The 21,483-nt window shown below is 47.4% G+C and overlaps 7 protein-coding genes across 8 annotated transcripts; 4 read left to right on the forward strand and 3 right to left on the reverse strand.

The window, feature by feature from the left end:
- Positions 1-567: 567 nt before the first annotated feature.
- FOIG_02204 (DNA helicase II/ATP-dependent DNA helicase PcrA) lies at positions 568-3,955 on the forward strand. The gene has a single exon (XM_031199403.1). It carries the CDS (start codon positions 572-574, stop codon positions 3,737-3,739), a length of 3,168 nt encoding a protein of 1,055 aa, XP_031071440.1. The 5' UTR covers positions 568-571; the 3' UTR covers positions 3,740-3,955.
- A 53-nt stretch (positions 3,956-4,008) lies between these two features.
- On the forward strand, positions 4,009-4,281 carry FOIG_02205 (DNA helicase II/ATP-dependent DNA helicase PcrA; the record flags this gene model as incomplete). Its single annotated transcript, XM_031199404.1, has 1 exon — positions 4,009-4,281. One exon carries the CDS (start codon positions 4,009-4,011, stop codon positions 4,279-4,281), a length of 273 nt encoding a protein of 90 aa, XP_031071441.1.
- Positions 4,282-4,751: 470 nt separating this feature from the next.
- Positions 4,752-7,339, reverse strand: FOIG_02206 (uncharacterized protein). Of its 2 annotated transcripts, XM_031199405.1 has the most exons (8): positions 7,177-7,339; positions 6,688-7,051; positions 6,406-6,543; positions 6,228-6,354; positions 6,056-6,170; positions 5,936-6,008; positions 5,789-5,884; positions 4,752-5,736 (listed from the first exon to the last, which is right to left on the reverse strand). In XM_031199405.1, exons 2-8 carry the CDS (start codon positions 6,757-6,759, stop codon positions 4,840-4,842), a joined length of 1,518 nt encoding a protein of 505 aa, XP_031071442.1. In that variant the 5' UTR covers positions 6,760-7,051; positions 7,177-7,339; the 3' UTR covers positions 4,752-4,839. The 2 variants fall into 2 exon arrangements, with proteins under 2 accessions (XP_031071442.1, XP_031071443.1); XM_031199406.1 differs by lacking the exons at positions 6,688-7,051; positions 7,177-7,339 and having other exon boundaries at positions 6,406-6,591.
- Positions 7,340-9,167: 1,828 nt separating this feature from the next.
- Positions 9,168-10,881, forward strand: FOIG_02207 (uncharacterized protein). The gene is made up of 5 exons (XM_031199407.1): positions 9,168-9,396; positions 9,522-9,541; positions 9,647-9,754; positions 9,807-10,279; positions 10,337-10,881. Exons 1-5 carry the CDS (start codon positions 9,201-9,203, stop codon positions 10,758-10,760), a joined length of 1,221 nt encoding a protein of 406 aa, XP_031071444.1. The 5' UTR covers positions 9,168-9,200; the 3' UTR covers positions 10,761-10,881.
- Positions 10,882-11,902: 1,021 nt separating this feature from the next.
- On the reverse strand, positions 11,903-14,123 carry FOIG_02208 (uncharacterized protein). Its single transcript, XM_031199408.1, has 5 exons — positions 14,026-14,123; positions 13,842-13,961; positions 13,638-13,785; positions 13,515-13,583; positions 11,903-13,418 (listed from the first exon to the last, which is right to left on the reverse strand). The coding sequence occupies exons 1-5, from the start codon at positions 14,067-14,069 to the stop codon at positions 12,054-12,056; spliced, it is 1,746 nt and encodes a 581-aa protein (XP_031071445.1). The 5' UTR covers positions 14,070-14,123; the 3' UTR covers positions 11,903-12,053.
- A 1,479-nt stretch (positions 14,124-15,602) lies between these two features.
- FOIG_02209 (uncharacterized protein) lies at positions 15,603-17,377 on the forward strand. Its single transcript, XM_031199409.1, has 7 exons — positions 15,603-15,959; positions 16,009-16,036; positions 16,095-16,266; positions 16,315-16,451; positions 16,499-16,553; positions 16,613-16,759; positions 16,808-17,377. Exons 1-7 carry the CDS (start codon positions 15,807-15,809, stop codon positions 17,232-17,234), a joined length of 1,119 nt encoding a protein of 372 aa, XP_031071446.1. The 5' UTR covers positions 15,603-15,806; the 3' UTR covers positions 17,235-17,377.
- Positions 17,378-18,752: 1,375 nt separating this feature from the next.
- FOIG_02210 (NADPH-ferrihemoprotein reductase) lies at positions 18,753-21,282 on the reverse strand. The gene is made up of 2 exons (XM_031199410.1): positions 20,884-21,282; positions 18,753-20,832 (listed from the first exon to the last, which is right to left on the reverse strand). The coding sequence occupies exons 1-2, from the start codon at positions 21,127-21,129 to the stop codon at positions 18,952-18,954; spliced, it is 2,127 nt and encodes a 708-aa protein (XP_031071447.1). The 5' UTR covers positions 21,130-21,282; the 3' UTR covers positions 18,753-18,951.
- Positions 21,283-21,483: the final 201 nt, after the last annotated feature.

The raw sequence follows: 21,483 nt of genomic DNA on the forward strand, positions 1-21,483 counted from the left end.
GGAAATATTGTGTTTCAAAGGGTTCGACCTTTTTGAGTAACAATGCCAACGGTGTCCCACAGTATCGTTTTTGGCTTGATAAAAACTCTCAGGGTGGGACATCGCCGTAGCATTGGACTTTTGTTTGTCACTCTTTAGCGGTGATTGATGTGGCATATCGTGACAGTGATAGTGATGGGAGAAGCCTTAGCGTAAAGGGGATGTGACGAAGATGATAACGAGATCTGACAGAGCTGAAGGATGAGCATGTGACACGCAGGCATAATGCTTTGCCCATTGATAGAGTCAATATAGGAATTCGTTATGATTCTAAAGGATATTGAATTTATGGGCAAGACCCGCATCATAAGCACAATATTCTCTTTGAAAACGTGAGGAGCAAATGTGTGAGTGATGGACAAGAATCCTGAATAAACCGTCAGACAAGAACAAAGTAGGTACTTGATTGGAATCAATAATAATATCAGAACGTAAAATGTTACTTCATGATGTTTTTGGTCCTACCCACCCTACAACCTCATAGAGGCGTTGCAATGCACGTGACGTCGCGAAAATGACATCGCGTCGCGCGATGCCTGCTTCTCATCAACGCGAAAGCCCCTCGATCGAAAAGAAGACACCACCAGCGACTCCGGTGGCTAAAATACCACGCCGTAATCCCATTCGAGCAATCTCGCATGGGTATAGAATTTTCGATGATACTATTCTCCTCGACCAATCGACAGCAATTCGTGGATTCGTCCACGTACCCAGCATGCCCACTTCGACCACACAAGATGCGATTCTTCAGTCGTTGAACGAGGCGCAACGCCGAGCTGTTACTTCATCCGCATCGACTGTCGCAATTCTAGCTGGTCCCGGTAGTGGAAAGACTCATACTCTTACCTCACGAGTAGTATGGCTGATTCAAAGAGTTGGCTATCGACCTGCCGACGTGATCGTCGCAACTTTTACTGTCAAAGCCGCCAGAGAAATGAAAGAGCGTATAGGAAAAGCTCTAGGCGAGGAATGCGAAAAGAAGATTGTGCTTGGAACGTTTCACTCGATTGCCCGAAGATATTTGTCTATATACGGAAATCGCATCGGACTAGACTCGAAGTTTGGAATTGCAGACGATGGAGATTCGAGGGCGATCATCCAGAGAATCTGCAAGAGGCTGGAACTTGGTATTGAGCCGCTACATGCGAGGTCATGGATCAGTAAAGAGAAAGCGAAGGGACCAAATGCCGCCACGGCTCCAACGCAGAAAGGCAAAAAGGAGAACCCGGCGCTAAGGACATGCTACGAAGAGTATCAAGCTCAACTAAAAAGGTCAAATTTGCTGGACTATGATGATCTCCTGGTCAAATGTGTCGAACTGTTGAGAGATCACCCAGCTTGCGTTTCCAACGTCCAGACTGTCCTTATCGACGAGTACCAGGATACAAACGGCATTCAATATGAGCTGATGAAGTTATTCGCCCAAGCACGCCAGCGAATCACAATTGTAGGCGATCCTGATCAGAGTATCTACGGTTGGCGTTCAGCTGAGATTCGAAACCTTTATCGGCTGTTAAGAGATTATCCTGATACAGATGAAATCTCCCTGGAAGAAAACTATCGATCGTCACAATCCATCCTTGATGTATCTCTCAACGTTATTCAACAAGACAAAAAGCGATACCAGAAAGTGTTACTGCCAGTCCACACTAAGGGAGCGCGACCGGTTCTCAGAACACTGAAGAGTTCGTCGTCTGAAGGCGAATGGATCGTTTCTGAGATCAAGCGAGTTATCATGATGTTCGGAGATATGCTCAATTTTGAAGATGTCGCAATTCTTCTGAGATCAGCTGCGCTTTCTCGACACATCGAATCAGCTCTGGGGAAAGCCGGTGTCGCATACCGAATGATCGGAGGCCATAAATTCTATGAACGAAAGGAAATTAAAGTCTTGATAGATTACCTCCGTGTAGTGAGCCAGCCTGACAACAACGATGCGCTGGCCAGGATCATCAATGTGCCAAGAAGAGGTATAGGAGAAGCAACAATCAAATCTCTTCTTGAAGAGGCGGAGCAGACCAACATGAGCCTCTGGACTTTGATTCTCAAGCACTGTAAAGGCAATCGTAAAGCAAACACCAATATCAGACCAAAGATGGAGCAAAAGCTCAATACAGAACTCATCCGGACCATCTCGAGCTTACGAAAAGAAGCCGATCAAATTAGTCAGAGCAGCCCTGTCACTCTGGTCAACTTGATAGAGCAACTGATTGGCCATCTTGATTTCAAGAAGTATCTGGAGGAAGAATACACAGAAGAACATGAACAGCGATGGGCCAACGTTCAAGAGTTTGTTAATCTGGTTAGCGATTTTATGAGAGATTTTGGCGGACCAGAAGAAGAAGCACTTCCTGAAATCGAGAATATGGATCAAGTGAGAGAGGATGATATGCTAGGCCGGTTCCTGGCCAACGTATCATTGGCATCGGACGCACAGAACAAAGGCGACACAAAAGACCAGAACTCGCTGATCACTATATCGACCATTCACGCAGCGAAAGGGCTGGAGTGGCCTGTTGTTTTCGTGCCCTCCGTCTATACTGGGTCAATACCTCATTCAAGATCAGAAGACACAGATGAGGAACGACGTCTCCTCTATGTGGCAATGACACGAGCCCAAGCGCTATTGTACCTAAGCTGCCCACTCTACGGTTCTCAAGGGATGAGCAGCAAGGTTGAACTCTCACCGTTTGTCTCTCCTTTTGCATCCAAGGTCTTCGCCAAGAAGGGGCCATCATTCGATCGAGCAGTTGTAGAGGGCGTTGCTAAAATCTTGGGACGAGAGGCCCCAGGTGAGAAGGCAATATTCGGAAGACTCCCCCCTATGTTCTCAGTTGAAGATGACGGGTTTCCTGTTGATCCTGTCGATCCGAAGAATGTCGATAGATACGACGAGGAGACTGGCCGACATTACTCCCGGGCACCCAAGCGCCAGCGTACGGCGCACCCGGTCACCTCCTACGATGAAACAGATGAGCTTCCCTGGCAGAGAGAATATGCCACAACAATGGAACAATCATCTGATTTCACTGTTTCTGCTTTACCCGGGTTCACAACCGCTGGAGCTCATAGAGTTGCCCTAGATGCCGTAGCCGCAGCAGCAGCCGCAGCACAACCAGCAAGCTCAAAACCAGGGCCAAAGAAGGGATCGACGAAAAGAGGCGTTGGGCAGAAGAGTATGCTTGGTTGGCTTAACCATGGAAGAGATGCTCCTCGACCTCCACCCGAACCTCAGCCTCTACCGCAGCAGCAGCAGACCAGGTCCTTTGCACAGGTGCGATACCAGTCTGCTTTGTCACGGCAGAATGATATGCCAGTGAGACTACCAAGAGGGCCCGAGCCACAAAAGCCATTGATCGATCCAGAGCTGGCAAAACATAAACTTCCTTCTGCACGACCTCTATCAAAACCAAATGTTCCAAAGGTAGACGCCGGTTCTCGAAGGCCTTACTCCTGTTTCTCCAGTTCACCACCGCGACCGCCGTCAAGAAAAGAGCCTGAAGAAGAGAACAAAAAGGACGAGGAAGAAGCATTGCCTAACAAGCCTGCTTCAAGTCTTCATGCGACAACATTCATGTCTGTAAAACCTAATGGAGGTGTGAGACGCCCAGTTGGTCTGGGGCCGGCGCCTTCAATGGATCGATTGCGTAAACCATTCAAACCGCTGACGATTAATCGACCGAAGCGACCAGGTGGCTGATGCGATGAGATCATTTGTGATGGTTCGAAGTAATGCCTGTTATGTTTGAGCGAGGCGTTGTGGGGATCGTTAGGCATTATGGTTAAGCATAACGGAATTTGGTATTTGGGTTGTATCGCTTGAGAGTATATATAGACTGTTTGTCAACTCTGGTAGAATAGAAAAAACAGCAAGAACAATTCGATAAAAACAATTCAATCACATGCGCGACCGAACTTACTTATACAAACCCCAACCGAAATCCTTCAATTAGACCACCACAAAATATCATGTTGCCCACCATCACCACCCACCTCTCCACCTCTGCCAGCCAAGCTGCTCGCAGGTACATCTCAAGCTCAACAGCCATGAAAAGCACCGTCGCTCCCAATGTCCGGAAGTCTACCAGCTTGGTTGAGAAATGGAGGAATGCCTCTCCTCAGAATCGTCGATATGTCTTGGCAGGCCTCGCAGTCGTTGCCTCTGTTGATGCTTATTTGCACTACACCTACTGGCCTTTTATTCGAACTTGGTTTGGCGGCGAGGAGATTGTTAGGAACTGAGAGGGGCCATCTGAGCCATGCATGGCTCAACTCTTTTGAGTATTACGCCGCATGAGAATCGCTGATAATAGACTTTTGCGGAAGAGAAACGTGGAGCCCTCATCTCATTTCGGTTGACCTCAATACTATATAAAATATTACAATAACAAGATAATCCCCAGGGAGTAAGAAAAGCTCTAAAACTAAATCAAGGTGCTAAAATGAACCGGTCTAAAGGCCTGCTAAGATATAATAAACTTACCTAAGTCTTTCTGTTATATAGGATCGAGGTCCTAAGTTTTCTTACCTCCTCCCTTGAGAAGCGCCTAAATCCCAGCATTCTTACTACAGAGTATTCTAGTACTCTCACCATAAGTCAGTCAAGTATTGTAACAGGGACATAGTCATGGAGTGTAGTAATATCATTTGGACTATTTTCATCTTACGAAAATCTCGCCAAGATCAAATTAGTATCAGTTAAGTTGATGAACGTCTTCACACACTTGACTAGAGATCTATACGATTCAAATATTCATACAGTCTATAATTCCTCTAATGCTTATCTATATAGTATTCCGATTAAAAAGGAATCTTGACACCAGAAGATCGGAGCTTCTGGAAGACACCCTGAGGATCGTACTTCTTGCTGGCAGCACGAAGCTTAGCAAGAGCCTCATCTCCAACAGTCGCCAGAGGATCTTGTGTGAGATGAGCATAGTTGATAAACTTCCAAGCCCACCAAGCGTCCATCTCCTTTGCCTTAGTCTCGATGTCGTCCATATAAGCCTTGAGGAGAGGGAAAGCAGCCTCCTCGCTTGCCTCACCCTTGGCAGCCCAGGTGAGGAGGAACATGATACCATCTCCGTCCTCTGTATACTTGTCTAGACCCATGACATTGCCGCCATTCTTAACACCCTTCTCGGCGATGGACTTAGTGATGGGTTGGAACATGCAGAGTGTGTTGAGCTCTGACTCGGCACTGGGCATGAGAGCTTCGAGGGCCTGGTTGAGTTCGTCGTACTTCTCAACGACATAGTTCAGGAGTTCAGCATTTGGCTTGAAGGAGCTTGTGAACCAGACATTGCGGAAGTGAGGAGGCTGGCCTGAACCGAGATCCTTGGTGACCTTACTAAGCTTTTCAGTGACAGTAGTGTCACCCTGAATATCAGGGATGGCATAGAAGCTGTCGAAAGCAGGGGGCTTGACCACACCCTTGGTGTTCTCTATAGCCGCGTTGAGAATAGTGCCACCAGCTAAGGCGGGAAGATAGGCCCAGTAAACGATGCTGCTGGAGTTTTCGTCCTTGGGCACGTTGGCGGTGAAATCAATGAGTGCATCGATGACTGCAGGGCCTGACTCAGGCTTGTAGAGAAGGTTACCGCCCCAGATGGAAGGGTTGCTGCGGTCGACAAACTCAATGGGGTACATGTCTATTCTTGTGATCAGACCCAAGTTTCCAGAGCCACCTTTCATGGCCTAATTGACGTCAATATGGCTGATTTCAATGCTGTAATATGGAGATACTCACCTGCCAGAGATCGGCATTCTCTTCAGCATTAGCATTAACGATCTCACCATTGGCGAGGACGAGCTGCCAACCCGCCACTGTATCGCAAGCCATTCCCTATACATGTGAGTTGATGTTGGGGGTACTTTCTGTGTTTCTATCACTTACATGAGACGCAGAGTAGAAGGAATTTCCTCCACCTGTTACGAAACCACCAACACCGACAGTTCCGGCACGACCACTATAGGGCGTCAGTAATAGGAGAAGACTTGGGATATATAGACATACCCAGCGACGGCAAGACCATATGGGATAAGAGTGTCGTAGACATCTTGCCAATGACCACCAGGTCCCACACTCACGACGTTCTTTTCTTCGTCATACGATGTCCCATTCATGAAACCTGCAGCTCTTAGCATGAATCGTCATGAAATAACAAGGTTCGTCGCTTATAACTTACCGAAGTCGATTGTAATACCCTCCTCAACAGAGTTGGATAATTTAAAGTTGCCATGGCCGCCACCGCGAATACCGAACTTGCATTGGTTCTTGGTGATGACCTTCATGACCTTTGAGACATCATCGGGCTATGGACCATGTCAGAACTCAAGGTTGACGCATCAAATCGGATTACGTACCGTCTTGGGCAATACCATGCAGTCAGGATGTAAGGCAGCACTGACCGACCAGTAGGAGTCGATTCGTTCATTGTAAAGTGACTGGTTCTTTGTGACGACAAGATCGGAGAGACCAGCCTCCTTCAGCAGAGCAGTGCACTTTGATGCGACGTTAGCCATTATGCAGGTAATAGAAGAGATAAGAACAGTTTCTCAGTGTGGCGGGATAAGAGAACGAGATGCAGGTTAAATGTGTATCAGGAATTGTCGATCGACGAGGGGTTGACTCGAGACATGACTTACACACTGCTGAGGGCTAGAAGGAAGCATTGTGGTGCCATAGGCGGCACCAGTAGCCAACACACCAAGCTTCATGGTTGTAACTGTAACGTATATCTCAAAAGAATGGCAAGACGAGAAAGGATACCCTCGATGATAGAACAAAGATGATATGCTCTATCAAAACAAGAAGAAAGGCAACGATCTACAGTTCACGGACGAGGAAGATCGTCTTGTTATTAAACGAACTACTCGCCCCTCAGCTGAACTAGTTGATCTCCTATCTTCGGTAATAGGAGACGGGGCGATGCTCGGGCGAGAGAGGGGGCCGGAGAGTAGGCATTATTCCTAATGCTGTCTTGTAATGTTCGTTGTGGTTTAGTGGCAGCTTGGGAGCGTAAGGGTAGCAGAGTCAGCACAGCTATTGCCGGGATGGGTTCCACCGATATGCCAGGAGATACCGTAGATGAGCACGTCAACCCGGAGACAGGGTCAGAATAAGGAAGCACATACTGCGTATTGTTACTACGTAGCACTGGAGGTCTGTGAGGCTTTAAGATTGAGCTGCAGCTTGTCACAGTTGCACTCCGATACACGTGGAATATCCTTGACAATGAGGACCATTGTCTTGGATGATACCTTGTCAATTTTCTGCATTGCATCAGAGCTCTTGAACATCAATATCTAAGTCTTGGAAGCCTCGCCTACCTCGGTCCAAATCCGACCTCTGATGCGGTTGGCTGTAAACCCCCGTCTTTTCGACGAGACTAGTATGGGGACCCTTGTTTGAACGGGGATATGATTGAGGAGATCCACGGCTCATGAGTCCTCCTATTTCCCCACAGTAATCGGTGCAGGGATTGGAATTGGTGAAGAAGCAGGGTTCAAACAGGGTTGTCTATTCTTAACCTTATTCGCGAGTACCGTTGCATAAGGATTTCGGTCAAGGAATAGGTTCTCACCTCGAACCATTATTGCAACCTCTATAACCATTCGAGGTTTTTTCTTTCTCTATAGTTTATGCGCTACAGTTTATTCTCCATTCAGGTGTGATCCGCGCAACCGAAGAACCCCATTTTACGGTAGTCGGCCAGCCCACTTAGTGTTTGTTCACCTGTCTCTATCAGATACTGATCGTCATGAAAAACTCCACGTGTATTTGGTGACTTTCCGTATTATGTCCGCATATGACAGGTCCCAGGGGCACTTTAATTCCGCAGGTCTGTTCACAATGACGGAAGATGTCTCATTGGCTCTGTTGGAGATAGACGAGGCTGCCATGTGAGATTGCTGCGAACTGAATCAAAGATCGGTGAGAAGGATTGGTTATGATGCAAAGTGTAACGAGCTACATTCCTGTAACAGTTCTTTGTCCCTTGCAGATACCAGGCCCTGGTATTGACGGGCAGGGTCATCCTTGGTTCTGCTGTTAATGCTGAGTTCCCGTGCATCTAGACCTGATCCTCAGGATCCTTCAAATCGGCCATTTACAGAGAAACATACGATTCAATCTCGCTCAGAGTATATACAGCTATATGATATAAGAATGGCAGTTTAATAGATAACAATCTTCACCGTTGACTACTCGGTCTTGTCAAACTTTTCAACTTCCAGACTCGCGATGGTTGATCATGAATTATCCTTGTCTTCTAGTGCCTGCATGACTAGCCATGCATGAGATGATCCGATCTGATCACAATCAAAAGGATCACGACAAAAGACACCTTGATGCCCATCTCCATCAACAGGGTACCAAAACACCTCTGCAACAATCCGAAGCATCGCCACAGCGAACCCTCAAACGCATAAACGACATTGCCGTCTTAACAAAACACTACTATAAACACATTCCAATTCCGTACTGAAGATCCGGCCCAGGAGTTACATTGACTCTACCCGACCTCTTGGCGAAATGCAAAGGTCCTACAGCCGGCCCTCTTTACCACTTCAGGGCCTGTCTAACAAATGGCCCTGGGGTATCGCGATGATATCGAGCACACTGACCGTCAGGAAATCATACCACCTGCGCTTGTCGGTCGGATCGGCATGCCCTATACCGCGTCTGGGTTGCGGTGCCTGGCACACGGATCTCTTGGCTTCAGGCGAGTTCTTCGGTACCTCTCGTCTTCTAGGCTAAAACACCCGGCTACGGTCACAGCGAGTGAAGTGATTGGTTCTATTAAGTTCTTTCTGTGAATATTCAACTGAATATTCTCTGCTGTATGACCTGCATGTCCCCTGTAATAAATCGTCAAAGCAGCATCGTTTAGCAGAACCTCTTGAGCCTATCACGTATACCTCTGAGACTCTACTGAGGAAGCGAGAACCGCAGTGATATATAGTTACCCCTGCCGTCAGAAGTTGTAGCATCCTTTGAGGGGAAACGAGTGACAGCTGCGCGTTGATCCTTAAGTGGCACATCAGCTAGTCTCCATCTCTTGCTTCAGATCGTTCCGAGTTCCGTCAGCCATCCTTTTTCTACCCGAGACCTTCCCCAGACTGAGCCTTCAGTTCTTCCAACAAACCTCCATGTCAAAATGCCTCTGATAGATGGAGTAATGGTGCTTCTGCCACCGCCTGAGGGCTATGTGGTCAACTTCGACAACCCACAGAGACAGGGAGTGACAGAAGCATACTTTGTGGCGGGGTTCGGAATGGCTGTGAGCTTTCTATTCTTCTGCCAGAGGATGTATGTCAAGCTATTTCTTGCAGGTGGCTTGCAGTTTGACGATGGTAAGTTTTGACATGCCGTTTTCTATCTGTTTGTTGTTTTGTTTGTTCGACCCTGCAAGCTCAATCGTGGCGGATCTGCATGGAGATGACAGATCGAAGTTATGAATTGTGCTAACATTGGATAGTTTTACTCATATTTTCATATGTAAGTATATTCGCAGCCACGAGCCATTATGTCTCATTGGAAACGATGGCTTCATCCGTTCCGCGAACAGGCGTCTATATCGACAAAAGCTGACTGAAAAATTAGATATTGGCCTTAGTCACCATCAGTCTTTGCCTTCACATGTTTGCTTCTGGCGCTGGAGGAGTACATGCCTGGGAAGCCTCCATTGAGACCTTCAACATTTACCTAATGGTAAGTCTCTCACAGTCACACAGCAGTTGTCACAAGATATTAACAACAGTAGGATGTCTATCTCGCTGCATTCATCTATGTCCTCTGTGGTTCCCTAGCCAAACTCGCTCTCCTCATGTTCTACTTCCGACTCTCTCCTCAACGATGGTTTAAGATCTCAGTTTGGTCAACCGCTGTGTTCATCAGCGGATATACCATTGGAATATTCTTCGCTGTGATGTTTGCCTGCCATCCTATTGCTATGAACTGGGATGTTACAATCACAGAAGGCAAATGTATCAACAGACCTGGGCTGTATATCGCGACCGCGATAACCAACATCATCAGCGATGTTATCCTATTCATACTACCATTGCCAATGGTTTTACAACTCCAGATGCCCTCCAAGCAGAAGATTGGTTTGATGGGCATCTTCACTATTGGATCTTTGACGGTCGTCACATCGATCGTAAGGGTGTCTCTCTTACCAGGAATGCTTAAATCAATGGACTTAACTTGGGTTATCGCTTTTCCTTCGATTTGGATGTATGGATCTCTTCTCTCTGATAGCCTAGCAGAGCGTTATAACTAACATGCCTCCAGTATCGTCGAAGCGAACCTGATCATTACCTGTGCGACGATGCCGACGCTCCGCAAGTTCTTCAAACATGTTGCTCCCAAACTCATCGGCGAGTCACGATATGGCAGCAAAACAGGGAAATCGTCAAAATATGGCAAGCCAGATACAGGATCCAAGCCGCCGAGTCGACCATTTGCCCCCTCTTCCCAGGGACGCCGTGACCGAACACAATATTCACAATTCGATGGTGATGAGAACCCTATGCCCGATAACTTTGCTCTTGGCCCCATCAATGGACGCGTGGGACACAATACCAGCGTTGGTCAGAGCGAAGAGGTAACGGGCTGGATCGATAGTGATTCTGAGAAGGGGATCGTTGGGGGAACGATCAAGCCAGCCATTGTGCAGACGAAGACGGTGACGGTGGAGTATGAACGATCACTATGATATCGATAATGGGAAAGGCGTGGGAGTTGATAAGGTCTCGGGGGTTGCATTAACAATAATCGTATGGAAAGGAACTTTCGTTTTAGATACCACTTTAGTAATGATTTGTTTTGTCTCAAGACTCTGCCCGGCTGAATTCCACCAGACGATAATATTGAAGATCACTAAACACATGGAAACCGTTGTACGTCAATTGCGTCTGCCAAGTTGGGTTGATAAGATAACGTACAATTAGTTCCCGTTGGTGGTATGACTATCCGTGACTTAGTTTCTACTAAAGTTAACTTGGGTACAGTATTGTATGCCACTACAGAGTACTAAGATGTCAACTGCCGCACATTGACAACAGCTAGTGAAAGCTCTCACATGTAGTCTTGAAGGATGATGTTCTAAACAGAACTTCAACAACACAGACTCAGCCATCACCTCTCCTTTCGCCATGACTTCGAACTGAGTTGACAACCTTTTCTGCGGAACATGTGCTCCGTAGAAGCTCAAGATCAGCGCCTTTCTTTCAACCTGACTCAATTTTAAGCCAACGATAAAGAGTCTGAAGATCTAACAGCTTGGCTGAGTTGATTCAGTGTCTCTCTAGAACGATTGCCACCACCATTCAACCAGAGATTGCAGCTCCGAGTCGCGTCACTGCAACCTCAAAATTGAGCCCCAAAGAAAGCGGCAGATTGATCTTCACCCCTGACCAAATCAAGCCTGGTAACCCAGTACAAAATCACCTTCCGCTTTAGAAGACGCCGTCTCTTGGGGATCAGCATCCGTGCGGTTCGGTCCTAGTCAGAAGAAAATCCTCGCACAGAAAAAGTCATCACCGTTTTCTGCCCTGCCTTTTTCCTCTCAAGAACCCATGTCCCACTGAATTTTCAGTGAGTGCTTTTTCGGAAGAGAGGGGAGGCAATTTGGTTACGTACAATTCAAAGCCAGGTACAGGGGAAGATCTCAATGTTACTCTGCGGAACGCGTAGATCTTGGCGAAGGATTGTGACCCCTGCTACGGTGACTCCCGAATGGCTCCGCCGGATATAGGCTCAATGAAGAAAGATAGAAGTATAGGTAATGCTGATTTTTATAGCAGTTTGTAAATAACATCAAGAATTGACATTTCTGCCCTTCTAGTCATTGTACTATCAGGGGTGAGAGGAAGTATAGACCAGCTTTGCACGAGTCGATTATAGTAAATCCTAAACTTGGTTGATTTTTCTTTTTTGTAACTTGCTTGTAACTTGCTTTAGACTATGAAGCATGTGCTATGTTCCTCCTACCAATACATCGCCACTATTACAACTTTGCAGACAGAGCCCATCTCTCCTTGATAAGATCAGCAGCCTTCTCACCAATTCCATAAGCAGGCATCTGCGTATGACCATTGTTCACCGTAGGCATTATCGAACAATCTGCGACTCTCAACCCCTTAACACCATAGACCTGTAGCTTCTCATCCACCACAGCCATAGGGTTATCCTTCTTGCCAGCGGCACACGATCCACTGGCATGGTAACAAGTCGTAGCGTTATCCTTGACGTATTCCTTCCAGTCCTCGCGCGTCTTGTACTTGTGGTGCACAAGATCTGGGGGCCATGAACCCTTGACGATGTCCTTGGTGCCCGAACCGTCGGTGATAATCTCGTTGCCAAATGCGCATGCTTCAGCGAGGACCTCGAGGTCGAGAGGGTCAGAGAGGTAGTTGCAGTCGACGACAGGGACAGACGTCGCTGAGGCGTCGCGGAGAGTGACGGTGCCGCGGGACTTGGGAGCGAAGAGCTCGGCGATCATACTGAAAGCGTGTTTGTTGTCGATGGGGAATTGGTCGTACTGCTTGGGGCCGCCATAGCACTCAGTTGTGAAGAACTCAATCTGGGGCTGCTTAGGAGTAAGACCCATAGGGTCGCGGCCTTCTTTTCGAGGAGCTGCATTCCAGATCTTAGAGTCGGCGAGACGCTCATCCATGCGAGCGTAGGCGAAGATTCCGAATGGGAATACTGTCAGAGGACCCTTCTTCTCCTCCTTCCATTGGGTGTAGGCCTTTTCTAACGCGTTACCGTGGTATACTAGAGAGTCAGTGGTGAGCCCCTCCTTGTCAGTCTCGTAGAACATGAAGACAATCAAGTGATCCTGGAGGTTCTTTCCAACGCCGGGGAGATCGACAAGAGTGGTGATACCGTGCTGCTCCAGCTCGACCTTTGCACCGATACCTGATCGGTTGAGGACGTTGGGTGAACAGTAAGCACCAGAAGATATTATAACCTCTTTGGAGGCCTTGAGCTCAACGACCGATCCATCGGCCTTGACTCCTCGAACACCAGTGGCCTTCAACTCTCCCTGGCCATCTTTCTCAATGATAACCTTGTCAACATGGGTCTCGACCATGAGGTGTAGGTTATCTCTAGGTTCCTGCTTGGTGATGAAGTCTGCACTGGTGGTACGAAGGCCTTGGTGAACTGTTCTGACAGAGTGGCCGCATCCGTGGGGGTTCTCGCCAGCAGAAAACATGTCGTGGTCAAGAGGGAGACCCTTCGATACCATGGATTCTCCGATCAAGTTGGAGATAGGAGCCAAGTCATGAGGCTCGGTGTGGACATGGCCTTCATAGCCGTGGGCGCCCTTGGTCTCCTTGAACCAATCTTTTGTGTGAAAGTTCTCAGCCTATAAGAAGTCAATAGTTGTCCCTGAAGAATTATATCAGTGGGAACGTTGAGATGCCGCCCTTTCACGTGCTGAGGATATAGGTTAAGTACATACCTTGAGCATATACTTGAACATCTCATCACCACTCCAACCGGGCAGGTTCCAGTCATCATAATCTTGTTTCTACACGGGGTTAGAACCTAGTACCAATTACTCACGACAAGCATTGGAACTCACCATTCCCTTAACCATAAGAGTGCCATTACAACCAGAAGAGCCACCAAGGAACTTGCCTCGGCTAAGCTTCACAGAGCGGTTGTTGACTCCAGGGCCAGGTATAGAGACGACATTCCAGTCTGTCTCCTTGTCGAAGTTATTAGACCAACTAAAACAATGCGTTAGTCAATGTCTTCAAACAGCTACAGGAGCAGGGGTGCTTACCCTCCAACCATGTGAACGTTCTCAAGATGCTCATTATGGGGACCAGCCTCTAGAACGAGAACCTTGACATTAGGATCCTCAGCGAGGCGTGCTGCCACAACGCAGCCTGACGTGCCACCACTATAAATGAGGTTAGTCAACCAATAATAGTCTCAGGCTTGAACCTTATGAGTGCGGAACTTACCCGCAGATGATGAAGTCGTAAGTAGAGTCTGGAGCAGCAGCCATGTTTGTTCGTTTGTTTACAGAGGAAACAATCTGTCAAAGATATGAGAGAAAAGTATTAATGGAGAAGCCAACCTCATGCCAGTAGCGCCTCTGTTACTTATATACATAGTATTACCCGAGGTCCACTATCATGAAGGCTGTCTATCGAGCCATTCAGGACCGGAAATTCGGAAACCTTGTCACTCAAACAACAGGAGGATTCCGGTTATGTAGCAGCTAAGCATTAGGTCCATCATACCATTCCTAATAAAGGCAGTTGAGAGGTTCAGGTGTTGCTGTTCTGATGTGTTGTGCTTTCAGATCCTGGTTTTTGACAAGGACCCTGAATAGTCTCAGTTGAACCAACAGCATGAATATGGCCGCACCTTATGCACCAAATTGTGGGTTCATACTCAAAGACATAGCTCAAAGAGATGGAGGGAGTTTCTCTGGGAGGCATTTACCCCGCTGTCTGATATGTCGACGCAACCTGGAGTCCTCAACTCTTCTGGAGCATCCAATCGGGGATGTCTCCGCGTTATTCAAAGATTTCCCTACGGATCCGACGTTGCAGTGCAAGGACTTTGTATCAGAGGAGGAGAAACGAGAAACGCCGGGTCCAAGTCTCCTTGTCCCCTTATTCCAACGCGTTCCGCGGATGGAGCTTGGAGCTGGGTGAGTGTACATATGTGAGTCTAGCAGGGTACAACCCTGGAGCTGCAAGAGAACAGGCAACAGGAAGTATCGCATTGCTGAAGATGATGTCTCATACTGGGCCAAGGACCTAGAAGCCCTGGCGACGTTTAGCTTGGGCGGGGCAGAACTAGTTCCACTCCCGCTGCAGATCACCGCGGCTAAAGGACATCAGTGGAGAGGATTGGCCGCTAGGGATGCTGAAATTGCTGTTGAGTCTGTTCTAGCGGGGTAGAGCTAGGGGCAGCTAGGGGCTTGGCAGCAACGTTGTAAAGTTTTGCCTCTAACAAGTGCCTGGAGTCTGGTAGCCAACGACGTTAGTACTGGCCTTTACCAATAGATAGGACGAGTGATTAGCCTTGTAGACACTAGCAACTCACCGTTGACCGTTCTAATTTATCCCCACAGACACACTATGATCATCTTGGTCAAGGGCCTCGAGTTATGACCAGGTCTGCCTTGTCTTGGGAATGTTACTGACCAACCAACAACAGAGGCCGGGGTTCTATGAGACTGTGGACCTGCATATGCATCAACCATGTTCGTTTCTGTAGCAGAAGAAAAGAAAAGAAGGACTCGCAAGTTCTTCTTCAATAGAAGAGCTTGAACGGCTTGGCGGAGCCAAACTGACTCGTATATGACTGTGCCGTAGAGATCAACAAGACCTCAAGGATATACTGGATGACTGTACGAGTTGAACAATATGAATGCTCATCAATATATCCCAAGTCATGCATCAGGGTTGCCAAGTCTCCCTGGCCCACTATACCCAGTATCCTGACAAGGTAGCACTCCTCCTACGAGACCGTCAATCCTTAAGTGAGCCACGAAATGGTCAATGCCTCTTACACTCGGCCAAAAGGGGGCGTCAGATCCTGCATCTGCATCTGCTAGTTCACGTCAACTTCATAAGTCACATATCGTACCTACATATGCCGGCTAGGCCTGCTATCTCCATCTCCATCTCCATCTCCATTCCCCGAAGCTGTCACTCCTGGCCTGCATCTGTTGTCTCGATTCTATTAGGCAACTCTTGCAAGCTGAAGCTTTCCATCATTAACAAAAATGGCAACACCATTTCAGACTGAGGCCTGGACTGAATATGGTCTTGGCACACTTGTCTTGTTTTTACGATACTTTGCAAGATGGAAAACAGTTGGCTTCAAGGGGTATCAAGGTGATGACTACTTTGCTCTTGCAGCACTTGTCTTTTGGACGGTATGTCACTGCACTCTCTTTACCAAGTCATCGTTGCTGATAGATATAGTGCGAGTTGGTAATGTTAGAACTCATCGGTAAAAACACCTACAGATTATGTTGGTTCAACTAGAAGGATCACTAACCCTACAATAGGTCAATCTGGCACCAACATTGGCGTTACCGACGAGATGGGCGCCAAGATGTCAGCTGCAGAGATAGCCAAGCGCGAGTTTGGATCAAAATGTCTCCTGGCAGGATGGAACTTTTACGTGACTCTAATATTTACTCTCAAAGGAGTGATGCTTTGCTTGTACAGCCGCATGACGTACGCAGATTCTCGATCCACCATTGATATATGCTAATGGAGTTCTAGACTTGGTCTCTGGCAGAGAAAGATTGTTATTTGGACACAATTCGGAACAGTTATTGCTTACATAGCAGTAATGGCAGCTATTTGGGGCCATTGCACGCCTGTTCACAAGAACTGGCAAGTTTATCCTAATCCCGGTGGTAAGTGTTATCCCGATTGAACCGATCTCCGACTCTAACAGGAGTAGACACTTGCACCCTCGCGGTAGCGAATTACCTTACTCTGGTAGTGTTTAATATCGTGTACGTTACCGTTGTCTGAGTGTTTGAACGATGAGCCTCAATCTAACTTGCAAACACAGAACCGACATCGCTATTGTTTCCATCCCAGTCCCTCTACTATGGACTGTAAAGCTCACCATCAAGAGAAAGTTGATGATTGGCGTTCTCCTTTGTTCTGGTGTTTTTATCATGGTCGCAACACTCTTGAGATGTGTCTTCTCGCTACAGTTAGTCTCCCTCGAGGCACGGTTCTTGAGATCTTGCTAACAACCCAGGGACATCCAAGGCATCAACACATCAACCATCTGGGCAATCCGCGAAACCTTCGTGGCAATAATTGCAGTGAACGCCGCTGCCATCAAGCCTTTATTCTCAGCTTCTCGATGGCTCGTGTCGAGCAAGGGAAGCAGTCGAGACAAGGGAACGAGCAGCTACATCAACAAACACGGCCACCCACTTGGAACAATCGGCGGATCGGGTATCTCTGGTGGTATTTCTGCGAACCGACATCAAAAATACATGACACAACTCGACGACAATTCGAGCGAGGAACATATTGTTGGGAAGCCAGAGTTTGTGGGATACAGCAAGCCCGAGGTCCGGGCTGGCAGCACAACAAGTGGACAGAGTGATAACCAGGATGGCATTATGGTTACTAGAACCTACGAAGTTACTCCTGGAAAGTCTACACTGGATGTCTAGAGAATTTGAATTATGGAGTTACAGGGAAAAGGCAATATCCAAGAAAGGAGGTGTAAGAAGCACATGTAATTAATGTATTAGACCAAGATATCCAACACTCAGCACTCAACAACTGTTTAACACACGCAAAAGTCTAATCAGAGGTTCAAATTGATAGCATTGCAACTCTCAAATTACGATATAAAGTCTTGCCTGCCGCGAAATTGCTCATATCTTCAGCTTCAGGTACCCAAGCCAATGGCTAAGCTAGCGGCAGCAGCAAACTATTCCAACAACGTCAGGCCCAGAAATTGGCCGTGCTGAATCTGAATCTACAGGTGGCGTTGCCCTGTCTCGGTAGCTGGACTACCGGTAACTAACGAATTAGCGCTGCCTAAGCACGGTCTTTGAGGTTGTATTAGTCGTATCCTAAACCGTCTAATTACCGCCGACTACGTAAATGAAACAACCCCTGATTGACATTGAGGAGCTTTTGCCGCGTTACGCCCGGCTCGAAGATCACTCTTGACACATGATTGAGTTTAGTGACATCCGGTCTCCGAGGCAAAGGTACGTTTCCAGGCCGAATCCTCCTGCAGGGGTTCATATACCCTCCCCTGCTAGGATCAGTAACCCCTGAGGATTATGTACCTGGCTGCCTGGTAACATTGACAGACATTGACAGATTCGGTTTTCCTTTTGCCCGAGGGGTTGGGATATGCCAAGCAATACGAGATCTGATCGCAGAAGCAATAACTAAGACATGCAGAAAGAGATCAATTAGTGAGGCGATATTGATGTGTTGGCAGATGTTATCAATCGGCATTAGATTATTTGACAGTTCCAGATCTGGTATCCAGTTCATGGGCCCTCAACCTCTTCGGAAGACTAGGGCTTAAGCCGGTGGGTATCCTACAAGTCATGTCCAAGAACAAATGCCATTGCTAAGGCACTAGTTGCAAATCATGGCTCTTGGCAGCTCAAGTCTGTGGTTTCGTGGCTCTTGTTGGAATTGGTCACCAGGTAGTTCACAGACTAGATTCTCAAGGTTTGGTGGCATAAAGTTAGGACTAGCTTTGACAAAGATCATGATGTTTCTCATGTCTGACTCAAGAGCTAAAACACTAGTTGTAGGTTCATGTTGAGGGGTATCGTGTTGCTCATCTCTGACTTATGATGAGTAGCGCCTTTGATGGTCGGATACAGGATGCTGGCAATCACGAGACTGTTGTACATCGCTCAAAATTGTTGAGCTGATACAAACCCAGTGCAGACTATCTCGCGTCTCCACGTGAGGCTAAAGCAGACGCTGTAAGGCCCTTATGGTGGTCCGGGCAGCGGCCTTCTAATAAATGGCTTCACTAACACTAGTCTCGGCCTCACTTTCAGACTGCCAGTTAGTTATGTTTCATAAGCTCTTGATTGTGAATCTGAAGCTCAAGAGACGAAGATACATATCTGCTCAGCTAGATATTAGGAGGAAGCGGGTTTATAACTATCGTTGCTTAGGATATCAATATCATAAACATATTAAATATTGCCATAAGTTTAGGATTAGAAAGCCTAAGCTTAGAATATATAGCATAAGTCTATCATAAGGAAAGGAAATCAAATATATCATCCTGCATACAGCTAGCTGTTCAAACCTAAGTAAAAGAAAAAAAAAGATAATCAAACCATGGCATGCTCCGTTTAACAAAACGCCATTTCATATCTGCATCGCCTTACTCACACGAGCTCAACCCCAGACATCCTCAAGCCACTTATTTCCCTTCTTTGCCGCTTCAGCCCAGCTCCTAGCTTCAGCATCACTCCAATTATTCTGCAACTTCATTGAATCTTCCACCACGTTGCCAACTTCTCTAGCCATTGAAGCTCGACCGCAGAAGTAGATACTCGCGCCATCTCGAAGAAGATCACATACATCTTTCTTCCTCTCCTTAACTTTGTCTTGAACGTACTTCTTTGGCTGTCCATCTGCACGGGAGAACGCAGCAACGATCTCAAGACTGCCTTGCAGTTCTTTCGAAACCTCGGCGAGTTCATCCCGATAGAGATAGTCTTGATTAGGGGCACGGCATCCGAAAAATAGAATCATCTTTCCAATGGGCTTTCCTACAGATTTGAGACGTGCTCGTTCAAGAATAAACCCGCGGAAAGGAGCGAGACCAGTACCAGCACCGATCATGACGAGTGGCGTTGAGCTCATTGTTGGAAGTTTGAAGTTCGATCGGCGCAGACAAGCAAAGACTTTGTGGCCTTGTAGAGCATCACCGGGACCAGACAAAGCGTATGTAGGAGCGTCGGGTCCAATCTCGGGTTGCTTGCCGTCACCATTAAGAGACTTCCCAAGAGCGTAGAGGTAATTAGTTGTGACACCTCGGATGGACCTGCCTGGGTCTTGTTGAAGAGGCGAGTTATCAATACCGCATGTAATCGAAAGCTTGCGTGCAGAAACTGTGCTCGATGACGAGATGGAGTAGTAGCGCGGCTGTGAGGTCGGTAAAGTCTCAACGACGTAAGATAGTGGAAGCTTGTCCCAAACAGACCCAGGGGCAACAAGAGTCAGAAGGCGACCCAGTGTAATATGGTTGTTGGCGATATATTCAGCATACGCCTCTTTACTCTTGCCCAGAGTTGTCAGGTTCTGAGCAACCTCTGCTGAAGGTGCAAATCTCGCAAGTTGGCCAACAGTTTCTCGAGATACAGGAGCTGAGATCTCGAGGTAGTGCCGGAAGAGGGCCAGTGCAGAAGTAGGACTGGGGATCTTGATTGATACGCCTTCTTCGAGGGGCTGAACAAGAAGAGGCTTCTCAGCTCGGTCTTCAAGATCAAGAGCCTTGAGGAGAAGTTGTATCTCGTGGTCAGGATTAATAGGATAGACGGCAAGATGGTCACCAGTTCGGTATCGAAGCTCAGGATGATCTGAAATATCGAGCTCCATATGAAGGCAATTTCGCCCAGGAGATGTATAAAGCTCGTGGGATGACTGGACCGTCAAAGGTCGGATAGGAGAGTACTGCTTGACAATCTTTGCAGGTCCGCTTCGGTTCTGAATAGGCTCGCCGAGGTTGAGATCCATGATGTCAAGAGATTCATCCTCTACGAGCTGAATGCTTGGCTCATATGGGATGTCTCGCTCTTCATAGCCCATTTTGGTCTGAAAGTGAGTATACAGATCGTCCTTCCAGGAGAGGAAGTCCTCTTCTGTGCCACCCTGAGCATCGTTGGCCTTAGCCACAGGCATCAACCTCTGTGCACCAGCCTTGTCAAGGAAATCAGCAACAACATCGACAACACGATTATAGTATCGATAGCTGGTGTTGCCTAGACCGAAGGCCATGTATCGCAGGTTTGGCAGCTGAACATCAGGATTCTTGTGAAGCCACTCCCAGAATGCAGCGGTGTTGTCACTTGGATCACCTTCTCCGTATGTCGAGATGATGAAAATGGCGAGTTTACTTTGAGGAAGATTGGCGATGGACTCAGGGTCGTAGTCGCATAGGTCAGCGCAGAGGGTCTGAAGACCGAAGCGCAGATGACATTCTTTTGAGAGTCTGTTGGCAAACATCTCTGCCGTACCCGATTGTGAACCCCAAAATATGACAACATCTTTACCCTAATAATTTGTGAGTATATCAACCCCTTGTCATTATCCGAGAAAACTTACAGCTTCTTCCATCTTTTTTGCAATATCGCGAGTTGCTTTCGGCCCTGAAGAAGCACCGTCTTTTGACCCCATCCGTTCGAACCAGATATGATGATAAGGATCTGGCTTATCCCAGACAATGCCGCGGAGAAGATATGCTGCCGATGCAATACCAACTGTACCCAGGGCAGCCATATCGGCGATTGTCTGAGGTGGTCCCAGCTGGGAGAGCCGATTAAAGGCTTCTGTTGCAAAGACGTTGGACATGATTTGCTAAAGACTATACTAGAAACGAGACAACAGTTTGCTTGAGTCTCTGAAGCGAGGAGAAGAAGGATTGATATTCATATTCATAATCTTTCGTCTTTGCTTCATCCGCGGAATTTCTTTCTATCCTAGGAAATCAACAGACTCTATCGCCCATCCCACTTAGATCAAAGAGTCTCCAGCGAAAACGTGGGGACTAGCGTAGAGGTTATCCAACGACCGCGGGGACTTTTACCTAGACTTACAGTTCTGGATGGGGAAAATTTCCTATTTGGGCAAAGGAGCCACTTCATGGTGACGAGATGTGCGGGGATGAAGACACGGGGAAGACGAGACAATGAAATCTAGATTCAA

The sequence above is a fragment of the Fusarium odoratissimum genome, assembly GCF_000260195.1.
Source record: "Fusarium odoratissimum NRRL 54006 unplaced genomic scaffold supercont1.2, whole genome shotgun sequence".
NCBI classification, from domain to species: domain Eukaryota; kingdom Fungi; phylum Ascomycota; class Sordariomycetes; order Hypocreales; family Nectriaceae; genus Fusarium; species Fusarium odoratissimum.

Coding starts and splice junctions, on each gene's coding strand:
- FOIG_02206 (XM_031199405.1), bottom strand. CDS start 6,759: ATGAAGCTTGGTGTGTTGGCTACTGGTGCCGCCTATGGCACCACAATG. Junction 6,544..6,687: donor CTTCTAGCCCTCAGCAGTGT/GTAAGTCATGTC, acceptor GTCGCATCAAAG/TGCACTGCTCTGCTGAAGGA. Junction 6,009..6,055: donor TATGGTCTTGCCGTCGCTGG/GTATGTCTATAT, acceptor GACGCCCTATAG/TGGTCGTGCCGGAACTGTCG.
- FOIG_02208 (XM_031199408.1), bottom strand. CDS start 14,069: ATGGCTGCTGCTCCAGACTCTACTTACGACTTCATCATCTGCGG. Junction 13,962..14,025: donor TACGACTTCATCATCTGCGG/GTAAGTTCCGCA, acceptor CCTCATTTATAG/TGGTGGCACGTCAGGCTGCG. Junction 13,786..13,841: donor AACGTTCACATGGTTGGAGG/GTAAGCACCCCT, acceptor GCATTGTTTTAG/TTGGTCTAATAACTTCGACA.
- FOIG_02210 (XM_031199410.1), bottom strand. CDS start 21,129: ATGTCCAACGTCTTTGCAACAGAAGCCTTTAATCGGCTCTCCCAGCTG. Junction 20,833..20,883: donor CAAAAAAGATGGAAGAAGCT/GTAAGTTTTCTC, acceptor ACAAATTATTAG/GGTAAAGATGTTGTCATATT.
- FOIG_02204 (XM_031199403.1), top strand. CDS start 572: ATGCCTGCTTCTCATCAACGCGAAAGCCCCTCGATCGAAAAGAAGACA.
- FOIG_02209 (XM_031199409.1), top strand. CDS start 15,807: ATGGCAACACCATTTCAGACTGAGGCCTGGACTGAATATGGTCTTGGC. Junction 15,960..16,008: donor CAGCACTTGTCTTTTGGACG/GTATGTCACTGC, acceptor TGATAGATATAG/TGCGAGTTGGTAATGTTAGA. Junction 16,760..16,807: donor AGATGTGTCTTCTCGCTACA/GTTAGTCTCCCT, acceptor CTAACAACCCAG/GGACATCCAAGGCATCAACA.
- FOIG_02207 (XM_031199407.1), top strand. CDS start 9,201: ATGCCTCTGATAGATGGAGTAATGGTGCTTCTGCCACCGCCTGAGGGC. Junction 9,397..9,521: donor TGGCTTGCAGTTTGACGATG/GTAAGTTTTGAC, acceptor AACATTGGATAG/TTTTACTCATATTTTCATAT. Junction 9,755..9,806: donor CCTTCAACATTTACCTAATG/GTAAGTCTCTCA, acceptor TAACAACAGTAG/GATGTCTATCTCGCTGCATT.